At 42.9% G+C, this 21323-nt stretch overlaps 1 protein-coding gene across 1 annotated transcript; it reads left to right on the top strand.

Annotated features, from left to right (window-relative positions):
- The first annotated feature begins 4593 nt into the window (after positions 1–4593).
- On the top strand, positions 4594–21025 carry COMP (cartilage oligomeric matrix protein). Its single transcript, XM_050910396.1, has 19 exons — positions 4594–4812; positions 6946–7031; positions 9249–9300; positions 11504–11676; positions 12952–13089; positions 13894–13971; positions 14122–14280; positions 14840–14944; positions 15127–15234; positions 15686–15845; positions 17098–17216; positions 17655–17707; positions 18142–18335; positions 18761–18939; positions 19162–19210; positions 19450–19646; positions 19790–19962; positions 20108–20247; positions 20413–21025. The coding sequence occupies exons 1-19, from the start codon at positions 4737–4739 to the stop codon at positions 20457–20459; spliced, it is 2286 nt and encodes a 761-aa protein (XP_050766353.1). The 5' UTR covers positions 4594–4736; the 3' UTR covers positions 20460–21025.
- The last annotated feature ends 298 nt before the right edge of the window (positions 21026–21323 follow it).

Below are 21323 nucleotides of genomic sequence, written 5' to 3' on the forward strand. Positions count from 1 at the left end.
TCAAAATAAGTACAAGCTGAAAAAAACTGTACTGTGAAATTCTGATGTATTGGGCTTCTTACTGATCTACTCATGAGTGAAATGTGTCAGGTTGGTTCAACTTCAGTTGTAATCTCGCAGTTCACCACAATACATAATGTATCTTCTGAGTCATAGTTTATGTATTGTGACAATTAACAAAAATCATGACTGATTAAGATTTAGTCAGACTTCAAGACTTTTATCTCTCTTAGAGCTGACTAACTGTTGACAGTCTGCAATGACTATGATCATTTTTCATCTCCACGTTTCTATATTGGTTGTATAAAACTTGGAAGCTGCATACATTACCACACTCGTTTACAAAAGTATAGAAGTGAAATGCAAGTTTTCAAATATATAGTGCTAGTTCAAAGAAGGGACTAATCTGCTCTTTGAGTTCATGGTGAATAAGAAAAGAAGCAATGGGCTTAAACAGCATCCCTTGGAAACGTTTTCTGACAGTGGGAATATAAAGCATTGGAAGGCTGCCTGGGATGGTTGTGGAGTCTCCATCGCTGGAAGCATTTAGGACCAGGGTAGAGAAGTCTTTGTGAAGAGTGCCATTGGTACTATTGATCCTGTATTGGGAGGAAAAGGAGGAGATGTTTTTTGAAATCCTTACTGGTCATCTTTTATATAATTTGGTTTCTTATGACCATAATATATAAGAAACATTGTAAAACACTTAGCATACCATTTCAGAGGGTGTAGATGTTTTTCACTTATTTTTAGAACTTGACCTTACAAGACTGAAAAATAAGTTTTTCCTTCTGACTTTTGTCCTTCACTTGGCAAAGATTAGTTAAAAACACAGAGATGGAAAATATTTAAACTAGTATGAGCTTTTCTTTTTGTTGTTTGTTTGTGTGCTGGTTTCGTTTGTGATGTCAACTCCAGTCAGGGAAAAAGGTGTAACTAACCTGGCACTGCACAGAGTGCAAAAACACTTTTACACTGAAGCCCAAATAAACACTATCTGCTGCTCACTTTTTTTTTTAATCAGTAATGCTTAAAAAATGATATTGACAAATCTGGAAGATGTTTCCCCATCAGATAATAACAAGCTCAGATATATCAGCTACTTTTGAATTTGTCCTTTTAAACAGACACAGGCACCCAGAAATAAGCAAGCCATGACCAAACACTTTCTGATTTGCTACTCTGTGTTTAAGCTGTGCTAGAGTAGTGATTTACAGGGATTTCTAGCCCTCAGATCTGAATATAGAAAGGTATAAAATGAGTCCAAGGAAAATAAAGGTAGGAATGACCCCACCCTGTGGAGACACTGTGTCTTGCTCAACTCAAGAAAGCTCTGTAGAAACTAGCTACTTTTTAATTTGTACAGCTATTTGGCTACTGTCAATGAAGAGAAATGATCCCAGAAACTGTTGCAGACTAAAGAGAAGTGGCTTCGAGTTTCTAGAAGAATGTAAAAACATATTTATCGCTGCCTTAATATGCAGAAGACTTATTTGTTCAAATATTTAAAATTGGTGTAATGCCGATTTAATATGCTTTGGTTCATTTCATTTAGAATAAGTGAGCAATAATAAGCACTATTCTGTCACCATGCTGTCCTACACTAATTGTTGCTGAGGGAAATTAATATCATTTCTCAGCAGTGAACATTCCTGACTTTACTGAGTTTGAGAACTTGCATTTTCTAAGTACATACAGTTTTCCTCTGGTGCTGTAACCCCTCAGCTAACTGCAAAGTTACTTAACAAGTATCATGTGCTCCTTGTGAGCCCAGTCAGTATACTCTCCAGCCTCCGCTAATAAATTAATTATTAGTGACTCTCTTGCAGAGGAGAATGGAGATGGTGATGTACTTGCAGATTGTCCACATTACCAAAGTTCTCTTTTTCTCTTTCCTGTGAAGAGATCCAGGTTTGCTGCTGGTAGCCCTGAATGTTTTAAATACTTCGGTGACTTGCAGCTTGTCCACACAAGGTATTCAGAAGAGAGGGGTTCACTTTTTTCCTTTTGTCTTTTGCAGTGACTCCAGGAGCTTGGGAGATTTCTTTTTTAATGTCAATTATTTGAGTTTCTTCAGTCCATAGTAAAAACAAAGAAAATTATCTAACTTCTCTATAATATGGTTTTGATGAGTTAATTTGGATGTTAAATAATAGGCATATTAGAAAATATAGTGAATTTTACATACAACATGATCACCAGTTTATAGTATTTTAAAAGGGCATGTGATTCTGGGCAGCTGAAAGTGTTCAGAAAAATGCTGAACTCTGTACAGAGGAAGCAGGACTCTTCTTGATAGTCTTCAAGAGCTCTTCCTAGATACAAATACTGCTCCCTTGCTGGCTGGGGGTCACATTGTTTTACAAGCCAATTTCACATGGTCTCAAAAATGGTTGTTTCTAGTCAGCCTACTATCTCTTCTCAAAAACTGGGGGTTTTTTGGGCCCCTGAAAACTTAGAAACACAGAAGTATCCAGTTAGCTGGGTACTGGACTTTCAAGCAACTTTTTTATGAGGTGTCTGACTTTAAGGGTTTTTTTTATGTGGGTTTGTTTGCTTTTATGTCCTGATATCAAGTAATACTTTGCTTAGCAGAAAACATCATTACTGCTCATACATATTTTATTTGTCTTGTATTGACTAGTTCCTTTTTTCTTTTGATTTCTTTTTTGTAGTACTAGGATTTTGATTGTCTCATCATTCTATATGGACATATATATTTCTCCGAAGCAAATCTGATGTCAGTTGTTTCCGAGGTGACCTCACAAGTGACCTTTGTCCATTCTTCATTCCATGTGAGTTACATCTTTTTCTTTCTGGAGTTTTATGACTTCTCCCCACTTGAAAAAAACAGATTTTTTTCTGAATAGTTGGCAAGAACCTTCCTTTATTAATGACATATCAGGCTTCTGTTGAAGTAATGTGCTTTTCCGTTAAAGCTCTCCACTACTGTAACAGGTACTAATGGGCTTCCTTGCTTGCCATCTAGCAGGGTCCTGGACTGAGCAGTCTGCAAAGTCTGAATGCCTGTCTCACCTCTTGACAACAGCACCCTCAAACATAACCTGGACAGACATCAGCTGTCACTGTTTCAGGTGAGACTTGGTCTCTGTGGGGTGGGTGAAAGGGCATTTTTCATTCACTCCCCATTTGCTGCTATAAAATAAAAATTGTAAATAATATTTCCCAGAACATCACTGGAAAAAACAGTATATTTTATCTTTAATAATCAGTTGCCATGGTTTTGATTTGTCCAGAAGGACCCAGAAATGCTAAAACCTGGGAAACTCAGTTGTTCTGAGTTCCAGCTAAGCCACTTTAGCTTACCACAAGTATCAAACCCTCAAAGCTGATTTACCTGTGGGTTGACAGCAAAAAGTCACTTGCTGTGTGTAACATGAGATGGCATGTGCACCAGACAAGCAGAATCATACAAATGCCACCTAGGTAATGCATGCAAATTAACTCTATTTTCAGTATAAGTTTGCTTGGTGCAAGAAAGTGTAAAATCTGTCTGCTGCAGCATTCCCGTAATATAAAACTAATAATATTTATTTGCTTACTTTAGTGAACATGCATGCTCACCAGCGCCTGCAAGACTGCACCCAGTTACCTTCAAGAATTGTGCACAGCCACAGGGATGGGAAGTTTTTTTCCTGAACATGGGAGGTCTGAGGTCAAAATGAGAAAAAAATCTTTATGTAAATATCCAAGGATCCTGCTGCTATAACACTTTAAAGACTGAGCTACTGTTTCCTGGGCCTTTCCTGTCTGTGTCCCCAAGGGTGTTGTATGATCAACATACTGACAGATTTCACAATCAAACAGTGAGAATGTGTGATCAAGAGTTTCACTGGTCTTCAGACTAACCTTTTTTACAGGTCACAGTTTAACTTGCAATTTCCTTGATGTAGTAGCTTTAAGATTTTCTTTGGGCAGATTTTCTTTGGCTGCTCTAGATGGATTTCTCAATCCACTCTGTGTCTTCTGATGGAAAGTGCTGGATTGAGACTGACTGATGGAAAATGCTGGGTCGAGACTCATTCCTTCACAGACAAGAAACAGCAAAGTCTACCTTTCTTTCATGCCGTCACTTCTGCACTGCATCCTTCCTTTAGACAAGCCTGGGTGGGGGGTAATAAGAACATCAGCCTCTAAGGGCTAGTACATTTGCCCGATCCCTCTCCGAAATAGGATGTGATGGCTCCTCTTTGGAGTTGGAAGATGATTCAATAATTCTACCCCAAGCATGAGTGGTGAAACTGTCTTTTGGATGTTTAAAGAGCCTTTTCTGAAACTCTAGTGAAGTCCAGATGTCTCATAGCTTTTGTGATCCTGTGAGCAGTTTTAGAAGGAAAATCTGTGAGGGATAGAGCTATGAATCATCCGTCTATCCTGTGTCCATGAAGAAGAAATAAAAAACCCTAATCCAAAAAGAATCCATTTAATTCTGGAATTTTCTGACCTATTTTGGTGCAAGCCGGTCTAAAAAAAAAAATTCAACTACTCTCCTGATGAGTTTCTCATATTGTTTACTTTTGTAACGTTCTCTGTGGACTAGCAGCCAGAAATGACGTCCACCCCTCGTCCAGCATCAGAGAATAAGAACTTCAGAGGAAGGAATGCAACTTCATAAATAGCAAACCACAGACATTAATGGGGAGCAGAGGCAAACCTGCAGGTTAAAAATTCGTTGCAAGAGAAGCCATACATCCACACTGCCTGGAGATTCAAAGATGATTTCAGCTCTAGCGTTTGTTTTTCTCCTCTGCCTCTCTTGTCCTTTTTCATCATGTCAGCAGAGAAGAGCAGGTAAGTAATTTTAATTATCTCTATATTTTCTGGGCTCGTATGCTTTCTAGACTCCTATGAAAATTCTGTTTTGCAGAAGAAAATGAGGAAGAAGGTTAGCATTTCAACTGCATCTACTGAAGCCTAAAAGCAATGTTTAGGGATTTTGTAGTTTCATATGAAACTTGAAGCTTAACTGTGTAAATGTTCAGTCTTAGATTTTTCCCCAGTTCCCCTCCTGAGTAGTGAAGTTTTTTTAAGAAAAACATTTATTCTAGGGCAACTGGAAATTTTGTTGTGTTTTGTAATGACCTACAAGAGACACTTTACATTAATCTGCATTTTGCATGTGATTTAAGTTAAAAAAACCAGATCATACAGAATGTCCTATAGCAGGATCCTTGGATATTCTCTCTGCTTGTGCACATAGAGCTCAGGGAAGCCCTGACTTAGCATGGCTACGTTCCTCTAAGTTCATTACAAAAGTTGCACTTCTCTGAAGAGCCTGTTAGGGGAATGCTCAGCCGAAGAGGATCTCTGAGATCCGGCAGACTCAGACTGTGTACCAGAGATTCTTATGTGTTCTTGTGAGACAGAATGAGTCCACGGAGAAGGATGCATAGTAATGGAAATGTCTGCAAGTGCACAGATTTCCTTTGGAAATCTCTCCTGAGTGGTTGAATCATTATTGTGACTTTGAATATTAAAAAAACCTCAAACTTTTATTTTAAATTACATCTTGCTACTAGGGATGGAAAATTCTTCCCAGGAAGAACGGAAGCTGCCTGAAGCCTTCATGCAGAGCTTATTCAAAACCTCTGTTTGAAGTTAGAAATTATGTGCAAGCTCCTTGTTTTCAATAAAATAAGAAACGTCACTTTAATTCAGTCTTTCTGTCTTAGAATGACACATTTGTGGTACTTTCAATTTAGTTCCCAAACCAAAATGTATTGGAGAGGTTACAAATATTCATAAAGTCTTGGTTCTGTGCAGGGAAGACCCATGAGGCTTTTAGGCTCACTTGTCACATGAGAATGCCGAAGTTGTTGTACTAAGTCAGGAGCACGGGCTCACATCTTGCCTTTGGCGCTGGCAAATTCTTTGTGCTCAAGGAGGCAGACCCCTAACTCCAGCTAATTTTCCCCTGAACACACAGTGCTGTTTGTAGAAGATACTGCTATTTCTCCCTTCATAAAGGTTTGCTTACACTGTAGGCAAGGTGTGACTTCTGTTACAGGATCGATTAATCTAGAAAAAACTAGAGAAATGAGGTTGCACTTTCTCATGGCAGACAGGAGAATACCAGAGTTGAACTTTCTGTCCAATTGGTTTTAAATGGTTCAAGTTTTAAGAAAACTTACATAATTCTAGAAACAATGAGCTACTTCCATTCATGCTTCTTGAGCAAAGCTGGAGTATAGACTAGATTTTTAGCATGTCTCAAAGGACTAGGCAAGTCTAGAATCTAGCAGATGGGAGGGAAAAGTCATGTTAATCTGCCCTAGATGACCTTGTAAGATGATTTATATCCTCTGTTCAGCATAGCTTAAACAGGATTTTACAACGTTGCATGGATGAGCAGCTGTATCCTTTGTGCCCCAAAGCCACTACAGGGCAGTTTGAAATTGCCGCTACCCAAAAAGAACCCGTCTCCAGCAAGAAAAAAGTCTGTACCTTGAGAACAGGCGAGGGAACGGCTGATGTGCCGGTTTTCCACGTTCAGTGCTTGGCAGCACGTTTAGGATAGACTCAGCAAAAAGCCTTACTTTAGTGGTGCCCTTCATAGCAGCTTCCACAGCACTGAATTATTAATTTGCTTCTTTTGGCAGCAAAGCCTTCCTATGTGTGAACTGCAGAGACCGTGCCAGATTAACAGCTACCACAACTGCCAGACTGCCAGGCCGATTTTTTTGCTGAGGGGTAACTGTTACCTACCTGACAGGCATGGCTGATTATCGCTGTCTGCCCTGCCCAGAGCAAATTCTACCCTATGTGCAAGTCTCTGTTAATTCCAGCAAGCTTCTAGTTAGGAACTGGCAGAGACTGGTGTGGAGGAGTCTATATCTTTACTATTAAGCTGAAGTTAATAATATCAGTTGGTTTATACTGCTAATGGCTCTTCTGTGTTTTTCCTAACTACTTTGGTTTTTTTAGGAGGTGAAATTGGGCCAGAAATGCTGGAAGAGATGAGAGAAACTAACCGTGTGCTAATGGAAGTTCGAGACTTGTTGAAACAGCAGGTAGGTGAGAAAGGGACCTAATTCCTTATATGCTACACAAGAGGGATCCCTGAATCCTCTGCCTTATGTGCTGAGTTCTGGAACTGGGGGGGCTGCTTCTTGCGTTAAGTGAAATGAGCAATAGAATTATTGTGCTGCAAACCAGAATAAAGAGGTGGTCTCACAATCAGATCTGTAGTTCTGAGATAAAGTGGATTCATTTGAATTCCAAATTCTGCTGCTTAGAACCGTGTCTGCTGAAAAACAGCGTACATGGAGAATGAACTCTTAAAAAAAAAAAAAAGACACGCACACACAGTGGGTATATATTTAACTGGAAAAACAAGTCACTTTTTCCTTGATTTTGTGGGCTCATGAAATCAGTAGAGAGTCCAAACTTGGAAGATGGAAGAGACCTTTCAGCCATCTATTAGGGTCCTGGAAAGGGAAGTCATATGGAGTCTAAACAAGCTCTGTATTCACTCTTTCCTCTTGTTGTTTTAATCCGAAGCCTTTCTGGCTCCAGTAGTTTCTTAGGGAATTTGGAACTTCTTGGGTGCTTACATCTTTTCCCCTTTTAACGAGGAGATGGTGGTTTGTCTGGTCAACTCTCTTTTAAGTATAGAAAAAGGTTCCATTCTCCCTTTATCCACCCTGGGAGCTGAGGGCAGCAGCCTCTGCCTGCCAGATAATTGGAATGGCAGACAGGTCTCTGTGCCAGTGCAAACTGGGCGGCCTCTAATCTGCAAAAACATCTGTTGCATTGAGTTACTCTCACATTTCAGGCTGCTGCATAAATACCCAGTGTTTACTAGGAATCAGGTCAGACATGGTTCCTGGCAGCCTCGAGCAATGATTTCCAGTGTTCCCTTCCAGCTTAGCACTACTTCTCCATACAGGTTTTCTATTTGTTCTTTCTCTCACTCTTGCCACCTACTTTTTTTTTTTTATCCATGGCCTTTTTCTCAACAGCACTTTCAAGAAAACTCTTCCTCAGAAGACAAACTTGCATATACAACTGGAGAGCTGAGGTGGCAGTTCATAATTTCTTAATCTGTGCAAAGATTTTCTAAAACTTACTTTTCCTTGACTCAGCAGCTTGGGATGTTGGCAATAAGGATGGCAAAAGACATAACAATAAAAGGCCAGATCTACTCTCCTGAGCCAAAGGCTGGAGGATTCTTGGCACAAAGGAACCACTGATATTCATTAGCAGTGCTCCGAATTCTCTGCTCTCTGTCACCCACTTCTAATGAGAGATGTTCTGGGGTTAGATCTATCTCTGCATTAACTATTCAAAATATGTGACCCCAGGCCGTGTTGGAGGGAAGAGAGAATCTAACACAGAATGAAAGCTTGCTCTTATACCTGGGAGCTGGCAGAGAGACATAAGTAGAAGCTTTTGTCAAAGTGAAATGACTTAATCATGGAAACATAAAAGTCCACAGGGTGTGGAAGGGTGGTCCTGAGCATCAGTTGTAGATAGCCAGTAAGGCTTTTGCAGGAAAGAAGTCTGCTAGGATTGCTATCTAAGATGCTAGAGAGTCATATAAATGTTAGCTTGAGACTGACATGCTTACTTGTGCCTGTCCCGTATTTCTTTCTTCACTAAAGGAACAGCATCTTTGCACTGCCAATGCTACAGATTCTCTCTTTACTGAAGCAAGCTTGAAGGAATAGGAGCCTAGAGGAGATCAGAGGAAGTCTGGAGGGAGGAGCTTTTGTGAATAGATTCTAAATATCCTCATGGCAAGGGCATTAGGGCCAAAGAATGGCAAAAGCAATGTCAGAGATTATTCATATATCTGCAAAAATGGCTCACAGGGGAACCCCCTCCTGACTTTACTTATGCAGTGCCTGGACTGCAGATAAAGCAGACCTCTCTAGGACTTCTAGTTCAGCATCTTCTAGAGTAGAAGACCCAAATAAAGTAGGTTTCTCTTTCTCTATGACACTTGTTTCTGTGTATTCAAGTCAAGCGTTTCCTGCATCTGTGATAGAATAGTATCATCAAGTTAGCCTGTAAAAACACTACAGCAGGGAGTGACTTACAGCAGGCAATATGAGCCACCTCAGCTTCCAGAAAGTCTGCAACATAGACTTTGGGGTGAGAGTTAATTTGTTTGTAAGTAGCTGTGCAGTCTCAGAGACACTCTGTTTTGTGGCAGTGGGGCTATTAAGTTTGCGTGGGAGCAAAACTCAGCCTTTGGCTAAGTGGTGGTTCTTGTTTTCTTCTAGATTAAGGAGATTACATTCCTGAAGAATACAGTCATGGAGTGTGATGCCTGTGGTGAGTTACTGAGCTGAGTCCTATGTTCAACTGCCTCCTCCAAGTCCTTCATACCTTTGTGTCCAAACAGGTAGTAAAATGCCACCTGTGACCATCTGCCCAAAGGAAATAGCTTGTTTCACAATTATCCCGAGTGTCGCAGGGTAATACTCAATATTAGTGATGCTTTTTTCCCCCCACAACATTCTGCACGCATGGACCGGTGTTCCATGCTGTTCGCATGGTTCAATGGCAGCCGAAGCTATTACCCCTTTCCTGAGCATGGGGTGTGGAAGTAGCCTTAAAAAGCTCATCCTTCCTTCCAGCAAATCCCCAGCATTTGCTTACTTCCATTATTTCTCAAGTAAGCTTTGTTAGTGGTTTTGTGACGTACCACGCTGTACTTCTCAGGGTAGCTGCATTCTGCTGCGGAAGGCTGCCCAACCACGTCTCCTAATAACCCAGCCCATGGCCGATGTTAGAATTGCCTGGGAATGCACACTGGGTATCCTGTGGGATATAGTTGGCTACTCCTGAGCTGCAAGTGGAAGAGAACATCACCCCCAAGAGGCATTGCTCTGCTATTCCTTCCATCCTAGTGCTGCCACCATCCAAGCAAAGAGGTTGTTTACAGAGGATTCAGGAAACAGGGTCATAAATTTTCCCATATAAATCTTGCCCTCTGCTCCCCAATAAATGTTTTTTTTTCTAGACTGGAACTTACTTCCCATATATCTGGCTTTCAGAAAGCAGGGTTCTTGGAGATGCTCTATTATTTGCCAGTACACACAAAGGGTGGAGCAATAACCATTTCTGCATTTGGAGAGATTGTACTTCTGCTGGAAAAGAGATTAGCCAAAGCTTCTGGGACCTGCAGTACAGAAATGCATTCATCCACAGCAATTGTTTTAATAATTTGCTCATAAAACTGTCCTGAACTTTCTCTGTGTTACTTGATTTCTGCCTTCCCCACTTGCTATTCTGCTTTATATGTGTTCTCCTCCTGTACTCCTTACTGTAGAATTTGAGCCTCTTTTAGTCATGCATTGAACAACGTGACTCACAGCAGTCGTGTGCTTCTCTCATTATTTCTCAGAAAGAGAAGCATGAAGAGAGGAGGCCTTGTTTGTAGTGAAGATTTTGCTGCTGGTGGTGGTAGAGTGTTGTTTTTTGTTTTATTTTGTTTCAGGTTTTTTATGTCGGGCTTTTAAGCTGGAGAAAGCAGGAGCAAAAAGTGTCCTTGCCACTTAGAGTAGCGGATGTGGGAGACTTGTGACAATTCTAGATTCTGGGAAAGTTTATTCACAGTCTTGAATTGGCCTTCAGTGAAGTTCTGTGTCCCATACAGATTAATTTTGCAAGTTCTCCTGTGCTGTGGGTCAGGTCATGAGTATAAGGACAAAAACCTGGCATTTGGCCTAAAACTTTAAGGGAAGCTGGTGTGCAGTGGTGTGGGGACAGGTTTGATATGTTCAGAGTGCTTCTGAATAGGACTGCAGTAGCATTTTATATGGGTTAGAATTTCCTACACATTACACACAGTACTTCATACTTAGATAGACCATATTGCTGTATTCCAGCCTAGAAGTGATGAATGTCTAAATAACAGATTGATTTCTCATCTGCCAGGGTGAAGTGAGGTTTCCTAGCCCTGTGGAGATAACAGGTAGCGTGTTACGCATAACATTACGGCATGAGAGCCTTATGTGAGCCTGATGGGAGCCTATTCCTGCTACAAACCAAGCTGACCTGTTTAACATGCCTGCCTTCTATAGCGGAGATTTTGGCTGACAGCCCTCCACAATGCTTCCCAGATTTAAGGCTGTGTGGGTTCTGCTTTAGCCAAATGTCTGAGCCCGTACCACCAGTGAGGTGTAGTTATGGAGGAAGCAGGGAGAGAACTGATCTCTGTGGAACTCCAAAAGCAAGGGCATTACACCGGCAAGGAGGGTGGCACAACAAGAGTTTTGGACTGGAAACTAAGACTTCTGGGGTTTCTTATTTATTTTTTGTCTGCTCTTGACTCAGAAGTCTGTCACACTGCTGCTTTTGGCTTCATTTTTCTCCATTTACAACATAGAGCTACAACTGCTCAACCCTCAGAAAGGATGCGAGGACATGTCCTGTGTGTGAAGCACACCTATATCTTCTGAGACAATGGGACCACCTGATGATAGTCTCTGGCAGTGACAGCTCTGTTCTTAATGTTCCTCTTGTCCTCTAGGCATGCACACCGAGGCGACAGGCCGTCTCATCACCGTGACACAGTTTAACAGATGCCTCCCAAACCCCTGCTTCCCTGGAGTGGCTTGCACTGAGACCGGCACTGGCTTCCGCTGCGGACCCTGTCCCCCGGGTTATTCAGGCAATGGGTCCCAGTGCACAGATATCAATGAGGTAAAAAACAAGTAGGACAGGCTGGAAGTTACAAAACTGGCTCACTTTTCTTGGAGTGTTGCAGGTTTGTCTTGTGGTTATAAAGAGAAATCTTGCAATTCCCCTAGGAGCTGAAGTTCAACAGAAAAACCTTTTTACTGGAAGGAAGTCTGTATCTCACCCTCCCTTAAGCATTGTTCCATGTTGGGTTTATATCCAATCTAGCTAGGCATTTCTTTCTAAAAGATACATAGGCTCAAACAAAATAAACCTTTTGGTTTGTACCACACAGGAAGGTGAGTTTGGAAGACCAGAACAGTCTCTGTTGGTCTTACAGTCTTTTGAGCTAGTGGCTGATGAGTTGTTAGAGATAAGATTTATTATGTGTGGAATAGAATCAAATGCTTCCCGAATAGTCCTTTATACAATAAATCTTACCACACTACTCATATTGCTTTACTTCTGCCTTTAAATCAAACCTTGCTAGGCAGATACTGTTTAAATTTTTTTTTTTTTTTTAGAAAGTGTGGCATTCCATCAAGTTTACTGTGTGTATGCAAAGCTTTACTCAACCATTAATTTTGTGTGTCCATAAGACTCCTTAGTTCTGTGGTTCCCAAACCATAGTCCTATGCTTGCTGATTAGTCCACCAAGCAACTGTAAGCGTATTGCAAAGCTGTATCACCTCTATAGCATTGCAGTTTAAAAACCTGCTGAAGTTAAAAGGGTCGATGAGAGATTTTGAGATTGATGATAATCTTTTAGTCACCAAAACGTGGGAACCACTGTATTAATGTAATGCATCTGCCAGTACAGAGCATAAGAATTCAGTGAAAATAATAAAGTGTTGGAGAAAATAAAGCAAGCATTAATAGCAACCTTGGAAAGACAATTGCTTTGCAGAGTAGTACACAAACAACTGTTCTTGTCTTTCAAAACCAGTGTAAGAAATTATCCAGTTCTCTGCATTCAGAGACTGCCAGGAAGGAAAGTTTGAGGTGAAGCCAGCTCTTTGCGGGGGCAATTGATGTCACCTAAGAAGAATTAGTCCTGAAAGTTGATTTGTTTTACTTGTCTGCACATACTGGAACTTGGGAGAACAACTGACATGGGGAAGCTGCATTTTCCACTTGCAAGGAAAGCCAGGAACTTCTATGCATTTTTGCTTTATTCTTTAAAAATAAAAGTACAATAGCTGGATCTCAGCCAGCAAGGCTTGCTTTGAGAGCTGCCTTCACAGCTGGCCTTGAGCGAGCCTGCCGCACAGTTCTGTACAACCTCTTTCTTGTTTACAGTGCAATGCAAACCCCTGCTTCCCGAAGGTCCAGTGCATTAACACCGCTCCTGGCTTCCGCTGTGATCCGTGCCCTCCTGGCTTCACTGGGCAAATGGTCGAAGGGGTTGGACTAGCTTATGCCAGGGCCAACAAACAGGTAAGGCCCAGAAACGTTTCTGTCTCCTTCAGAAGCCATTAACTCTTTCCCCTCTGTAATTGTAATTCAAAGGTCTTGGAACCCTCAAAGAAATGGGAGGGAAATACAAGATGACTGCGTTGTATTGGTGGGAAGACTGATGCAGTGAGAGGAGAGATTTGCCAAGGATGTCCTAGCACATCAACAGCAAAGCAACCTCCACTCCAAGACCTTACCTCTGCTGAATTTATGCTGGACAGCATGTTATGTCTCTGACACCTTTGTGGCTGTGAAGCCAGCCTGGGGAATCCTTCATACTAGGACACAGAAGAGCTGATGCAGCTACTGCCCCCACTCCCGCTTCCCTGACAGCTATAGACAGATTAAAGTAAAAAAAAAAAAAAACAAACGCCTAGTCTTAGTATGGTTTATAAGAATATATTGCCAAAAGCAGGAATGGCATGTGGCTTGTGTTATTTAGAGAGCTGCTAGCTGGTCATAGGACGCAGTCTTTGACCTTCTTGCTCCATTGACTCTCTTCTATCCTTTTACAGTAAGGAGATACTCTGACAGCTCCGCTCAGAGCTAAGCTATTTTGCCAGGCTAAAATCTCTGGTGACTCTGTAGAGGGTGAACAGCTTGCCTGGGGTCAGGAGTATTGCTGGGATCTGGCTCAAGCTTGTCTGAAAGAAAACTTTGAGCTGTGGGTCCTAGCAAGGTGTGTCAGAGGCCTTGCTTCTGCATCTAGTGATGCCCTAATTCTGTAATCTGATGTGGTATCTGCTTAAGAGTGAAGTTAATGTCTGTTTTGTTCTTCCTGGGCAGGTTTGTACTGACATCAATGAATGCGAGACAGGTGCCGCCAGAAATTGTGTCCCAAACTCTATCTGCATCAATACACGGGTAAATATTACTGGAAAGCCTCATGTGAATCTCTCTTCCCCAGGCTCTGGGGCCTCTGTTAGCTCTGGCAATCCAGCTGCTGAGGAAGGTTACAGCAAAGGTTTGCCAGGACTCATGTTACAGTTAATTCCCCATTGCTTTTTCTTGCAGGGATCCTACAAGTGCGGGGCTTGTAAACCTGGCTTTGTTGGGGATCAAGTCACTGGCTGCAAGAGCCAGACAGTGAGACGCTGTCCTAATGGTGAAATTAGTCCATGCCACGAGAAAGCACAGTGCATCGTGGAGCGCGACGGGTCCATCTCCTGCGTGGTAAGGTCCAAACCTCCCTGCGATTGGGGTCTGCTCGCTCCGTTTCCCTTGCGCTGTGCTTGCTCTCCTGGGTCTGCCACTGCCCTCTCCTGGAGAGCGTGCCTTCCCGACACAGACCTGCTCTCCATTAACACCTGAGCTACGGCAATATCTCTTTCAGTGCTCTCTGGGGAAGTGGACTGCTCCTGGCACCTCAGATCCACTGTTGTTTGTTTGGGTTTTTTTGCCTGAAGCGCTACAAATTTGTCAGTCATGGAACATTACACGCCGCTGAGCAGGGAGAAGCACTGTTCAGCAACCTGCTGGAGCCCAGAAGTTTTGCTGCTGCTGCATCTGTCTTTATAATCTCAGGAACAAGCAGAGAGCTTGTATCTGAGCTATTTAAAATGCTATTTACAGCATAACTGTTTCTTGCAGACAATATTTTTCCTGTAGAGCGTTGTGTACCTGGATTTGCGATGTTTTGTGCTGGTTCTCATGTAAAGCCTTCAATTTTGGAGGCATATGGTCATCAGGGGACTCACCAGCAGTCTCATTTTGATTATCTGCTGTCTTCCAGTGCCTCGTGGGGTGGGCAGGGAACGGCTATATCTGTGGGAAGGATACGGACATTGATGGAGTCCCTGATGAGAAGCAACGCTGCTCTGACAAAAAATGCCGCAAGGTAAGATGCATTTGTCTCATGTTTTGTTGGAAACAGTGTATCAGAGGAATGCCTAACCAGAACTGGGCAATTCTGATTTGAGGGCAGGCCCTGGGTGCTGGTGAGACCCTGCCCAACCTTCCGAACTCAGGCTAAATGACATGCACAGCTTGCTAGCAGGCCCTTTGTTGCTTTCCTTTCAGGATAACTGCGTGACTGTCCCCAACTCTGGCCAGGAGGATGCAGACAGGGATGGAATCGGAGATGCTTGTGACGATGATGCTGACGGAGATGGGATATTAAATGCTGAGGTTTGAATTCTAATGCTTAAGCCCTGACATACCTAAATGTATCCAGAGGTCTTGCAAAGCAACTGCCTACACCTTTAATGTGAATTTAGAGAACCTGCAGGTCACAGCATGCAATGTTTCCTTTTAATCTGGATGGTGTGAAGGCTCTAAAAACAAGCAGACAGGAGAGAACGTCATGGCACTGAAGGGACTTTACAAGTCCTGGTCCCCTCAGAATTAGGGAGTCTCTCTCACTAGGTCAGGCACTGGTTGGAGATACTTTCAGGTGCTACTGGTATTCCCTGAAGAGGCAGTGACTAGGCTGAATAGAAGAAACCAAGACTGGCTGCAGATGGGCTGCTGGGCTTCTCAGAGCAGCTGGTCACATACCTCAGAACTTTTGTCTTTCTTACTCCTCAGTAGCACGCTCAGTGCCAAACATTTCCCCTCAGCCAGTCCCTCTCTCCCGCAGGACAACTGTGTGTACACACGCAACGCGGACCAGCGCAACGTGGACAAGGATAACTTTGGTGATGCCTGTGACAACTGTCGCCAAGTGAAGAACAACGATCAACGGGACATTGATGGCGATGGGAAGGGAGATGAGTGTGACGATGACATGGATGGAGATGGTAAGAGCAGCTGGAGAGCATCCTGAGAGGTGCATATATACTGACCTAAGAACCAGAAAGCTATTCAGCACACAGCTAGAGATCCTCACAGCAGGTGCCAGCCTTCAGAGGCTTGAGCTCTACAGGAGTAGAACTAATTTCTGATGGGATGAAGCACAGCTCAGTTCTTAGGATGCCAAGATGAGCAGTCAAGCCAGCATCCTTCACAGTTCAGCTCTTGCAGGGTTTAAAGATCTATCATCAGGATGGTGCTAACCATTTTTTATTAGCACTTCCATTGTGCGCAATCACATCAAACTTGTGTCAGACTTAAGAAAGAAAGATGTACCGTGCAAACTGATCTCAGTCCAGACAAGGACACTACTTTGTGCTGCAATTTAAACTTACGAAGAAGTATGGGAATATCCAAGTTGTTAGCAGCTACTGGCTCAAGGCAGTATGTGTCAGGGCTGTCTTCTGCGGAAAAAAAAAAAAACCTGGCTGGCTTTAGAAACAGTCTGTGCGCTAATGATGCTGTATTTGCACAAAGCCTGCTTTCAAAAGCCAGAAATCACAACTGCTGCTGGCCTGAGACATACATATTTATTTACAGAGTATTTCCAGTGCATCTAGGGCTGTTTGGGTCTGGCTACATCCTGCCAAGTAGCTCCCTGCTGGCATGATTTGCTGGTGTCGTAGGTAAATGCAGAGAAATGGGAAGTGAAGTCATACAGGTTGCCAATTAGATTGTTCCTGTCCTGTCTCAGGCCTTGAAAAGGCACTGTCTAAATCTTCCATGTCAAATAGCCAACATTAACCTTGACTTATTTTATAATTATACAGACGTCTACTTTAGAGGAAAAAGACTTTGTCATGGTTTAGGGAACCGCAGACAGTTTCATCTTCATCCTCTTGGCCACTCGCTCCAGTACAGATATGATGCCAGTTTGGTGCCATGTTCTTCAGTTCTTTAGCTTTCTCTAAGGAATGCAGTTAAAGGTTCATGTGCAATAGCATGCTCAGACATCCATCATGATGCAGTCTGGAGTATGTTTTAAGATCAGTTGCTGCTGATCTCTTCCATCCTCCACAGCTGCTAGGATGTAACTTAAATGAAAAGTGTGTAAAACGTACACAAAAATTGAAATTGTCGCTTTATTACATGAATTCAACTGTCCTAGATTTTTGCCACCTCTTACATCCAAAAGACATCTTGCTGCATAGGCTTTAATAGCCCTGTTGCCTTGATGGGTCCACTTTGCATGTTTTACAGGGATCAAAAACACAATGGACAACTGTAAAAGAGTTCCTAACACTGATCAAAAAGATGGCGATGGTGATGGAGTAGGAGATGTGTGTGACAGCTGCCCAACAATCAGTAACCCAGACCAGGTAAGTAAGCACTCCCAATTCTGCAGTCTTATGGGTTCATTTTTCTCACTCAAGACAGTGCTCGTGTCATCTGCCTAAGGCGTGCATACCTGGTAACTCACCAAGATTACCACTTGCAAATTTTAGCTGCCATCCTGCAGTACAAAAGTACAGCCCCTCAAGATCAAGCGTCCTGGGGTATGGAAGAGAGAGGAAGTGTGGCACGTTGGACTTCTCTCTTCCTACCTTGCTCATCTGTGTTTAGAAATAGTGCTGCTTGAATTCAGCAAGGCAACTTGTCAATACTGCAGAAGGAACTCTCCCACTGTTGCCTGCTCTGTTTTCAATCAGAATGACCATGGCACTGAGGCTAACAAATGCCTCTCTTTGTTCTCTTTATTGCCTAATCCTCCTGTTGATCTGTGCAAAGTTTAAATGATTATTGCTTTATTTTACTAGAAAGATACCGATCATGATCTAGTGGGAGATGTCTGTGACACCAACCAGGACAGGTGAGAGCTTGCTGCAAAAATTATACTTAGCTTGCATGAAATCTTGGGGATGAGGGAGAAAAAGGCATGCGTTGGCAACTCCCTGACAACCTGGCTTGGCCTTACCTGATAAAAAGACAGAGGTTAAGGGAGGTGGAATTTTCTTCAGATCTCAAAAAAAACTTGCCAGTGGAAGTATGGCCCAAAGGCTAACGGATGTAAGCTTGCTGACAGCAGGCTTGCTCATCATTAGCTGCCACTCACAGATTTGTTCATAGACTACAGCTGGAATATTTCTGATCTATTATTTGTGTAACTAATAGCTTAAGACTTCATAAAGCTAAAATCACCAACTTCTGTTCTTGTTGAGGATCCCAGCTCCTAGAAATGTGTTGCATGCTTACTTTAAAAGCACATGTCAGTGGATAATCTTTACCTGTAATTTTCTCCACCAGTGATGGGGATGGCCACCAAGATACACGGGATAACTGCCCATCAGTGCCCAACAGCTCCCAGGTGGACACAGACAATGACGGGCTGGGAGATGAATGTGATGATGACGACGACAATGATGGGATTCCAGATGAGAAACCTCCAGGCCCTGACAACTGTCGGCTTGTCCCTAACCCTGGCCAAGAAGACTCAGACAGTAAGGGAAACGGATGCACGTTAGCTCTGCTCAGGGGTCTTCCGTTCCTGGTGGCCAATGCATACCAGTTTGACCTCTAGAGACAGACAGGAAGCAAGATCTCCTCAGTACTGACTTGAGATAGTCTTACGTCACTTTCAGATCTCCAATCACGATCATATTTGGGAGAGTTATCTTCCAGAAGGATCGCCAATTTGAGGTGTTTCTTCTGTTCACAGCATCTCTGCAAGCAGGAGAAGCCTCAGGGTTTCTTTGCAACTGACTTAAAGGAAGAGTGCACCAGCGCTCTGAACACCTCTTAACCTTGCATAGACATGGCTACCTTAAACTGTGCTAGCCGAAAGCTAGCTGAGTAAAACTTGGGTGCAAGGGGTAGGAGAAGTTAATGAAAGCTTGTTACTCCTTTTCTTCTATCATGCTCTCAGGTGATGGTGTGGGAAACCTTTGTGAAGATGACTTTGACAGAGACACGGTGATTGACAGAATTGATGTGTGCCCAGAGAACGCAGAAGTGACACTAACAGACTTCAGGGCTTTCCAGACGGTTGTATTGGACCCCGAGGGTGATGCACAAATTGACCCCAACTGGATTGTCCTCAACCAGGTAGGAGACTGCTCCAGAACGGGCTAGTGAGTCAGGTGGGAACAAGCCTGTACCAAACTGCATGCAGTTTTCGTTAAAAGACTCTGCAGGCTTAATGGTACTGTTCAACAACGTCCTAATCCTGGAATCGCACCCCTGGTGCACCTCTCCCCCGACCACTTAACAAGAGTGAAGTTAGTACGTTTGGAGCTACACTAATGAGTCAACATTCATCTTTCTCAGGGCATGGAAATTGTCCAGACCATGAACAGCGATCCTGGCCTGGCCGTAGGTGAGGCGCTTATTTTTGTCCTATTGCAAAACTATCGCTCGTACTTCTCAGTGCAGTTTTTACAAGTATTTCAGACACTACCTAATGATTCCATCCACCTCCTGGGAAAATATTTTCTGTAGTGGGCAGAGTCTTCAGATTTGGCTTAGCAAAATCTACCTCCCCCATCTGAATCCGGACAGAAATGGATCTATGTTTTGTTGTAGAATACAGAGTATTTGTTTTCCTGCCCATTACAGGTTACACGGCATTCAATGGAGTGGACTTTGAGGGCACATTCCATGTCAACACTGCCACAGATGATGATTATGCTGGCTTCATATTTGGCTACCAGGACAGTTCCAGCTTTTATGTGGTCATGTGGAAGCAGATGGAACAGACATATTGGCAGGCCAACCCCTTCCGAGCAGTAGCAGAACCTGGAATTCAACTGAAGGTAAAGAAGCCATTGAAAAAGAATTTAGTAGTGGATTTTTGCCTTTTTCTTAGCTGTGCCCCTTGGACACATACAGTGGGGCAAGCAGCTACGGTCAATCCATCCTTTATCCACACATTTTACCAGTCTTTTCTCTGTGTTAGGCAGTGAAGTCTAAAACAGGCCCAGGTGAGTATCTCCGCAATTCTCTCTGGCACACCGGAGACACCACAGACCAGGTCAAACTGCTGTGGAAAGACCCTCGCAATTCTGGCTGGAAGGACAAGACATCTTACCGCTGGTTCCTGCAACATCGGCCTCAAGTCGGATACATCAGGTGAGGGGTTTCCAGTTTCCTTTGCAGGGCTGAGTGGAAGTTTAACACACAAAAACAGCATCTCTAGTGCAGTCCTGGTCTGACAATTTCTACAAGGGTGTATCAGTCTCACGTTCATGTCCTACACGTGCTTATTCTCTTCTAGAGCTCGCTTTTATGAAGGCTCTGAAGTAGTAGCAGACACTGGAGTTGTCCTTGACACAACTATGCGAGGAGGACGCCTGGGAGTCTTCTGCTTCTCCCAAGAGAACATTATTTGGTCAAACCTGCGTTATCGCTGCAATGGTGAGTTAGTTTTGAAAGTCAAATACAGACGCTTTTGCCATTTTGCTTTCCAGATGTTAAATTGGTTCTTGGATAGCCTAATGGGATGTCATGCTGTAGCTTATTCTATTTTTTATTTCTGGTTCTCCTTCTAATCTATATTTGCTTTAATCTCATCCTCCTCAGACACCATTCCAGAAGACTATGAAACATTTAGAGTTCAGCAAGACTAACCTGATTTCAACGTCTGTCCAGCCAAACTTGCTTTACAAAACGTGCTCAGCTGCCCCACTATTGCTCTGGTATACTGTATAAAGAACTGTAAGTAACGTACCACTGCACTCTGCACAGCACCAAGTGTCAATGCATTATCTGGCGTCTTTTCTACAACAGCAACTTTCTTTAAATGCTACGAAAACCTATTGGAACGGCAGATGTGTAGACAGCAAGTGTGACTAGAAGCCTGTAAACACTAGTTCTCTACGCTACATGGAAAAAGATGTGCTGAGAAGCTACCTGCAGTAGCTGGAATTGTTCGAGTAAGTTTAGCGTGGATGATTCCCAGGAATCTTTTCCCTACTCAAAGGCTCTCAAGTGTGAATGTTGTTTTCCTTTTCAAGACCGACTGCAAAGCAAACCCAGCACTAGTCTGAAAAGGACACGGAGAGCAGCCTAGGTACAAGTTGCTCACAAAACATTAAAAAGAGCACTTTAAGGAGAGTATCTTTGTTCTGGAATGTTGGATAATAAATACTTGGAATGTTGGATAATAAATACTAGACTTCTCCTTGGTCACGTGCATGTTGCTTTTTCCTCTTCTGAACTTTTTCCATACAGCTGTGTAACAGAGAAACCCTCAAAAGCTGAAAGCAATAGTACTGCTAGGGAGCCCTCGGCTGAATTAATAATTTTGTTAGCAGTACAAATGCACAGGGCCACGTTTTCTTTCAAGAACCTCCCTGTAGTCAGGCTGCCCTACCTGGTTCTTGTAAGTGGCGGTTAGTTTTAGAACGATAAATTAAAGCTTTATGCTTGATTTGTCTTACGACACCATGCCAGGACTCCCCCAGACAGACAGCTGAGGAACTGGGAAAACT

The sequence above is a fragment of the Gymnogyps californianus genome, chromosome 24, assembly GCF_018139145.2.
Source record: "Gymnogyps californianus isolate 813 chromosome 24, ASM1813914v2, whole genome shotgun sequence".
Taxonomy (NCBI): domain Eukaryota; kingdom Metazoa; phylum Chordata; class Aves; order Accipitriformes; family Cathartidae; genus Gymnogyps; species Gymnogyps californianus.

Bases quoted from the DNA above. Each gene is read 5' to 3' on its own strand.
- COMP (XM_050910396.1), top strand. From the start codon at position 4,737: ATGATTTCAGCTCTAGCGTTTGTTTTTCTCCTCTGCCTCTCTTGTCCT. The intron at 4,813-6,945 runs GTAAGTAATTTT...TGGTTTTTTTAG, and splicing joins ATGTCAGCAGAGAAGAGCAG to GAGGTGAAATTGGGCCAGAA. The intron at 9,301-11,503 runs GTGAGTTACTGA...CTTGTCCTCTAG, and splicing joins CATGGAGTGTGATGCCTGTG to GCATGCACACCGAGGCGACA.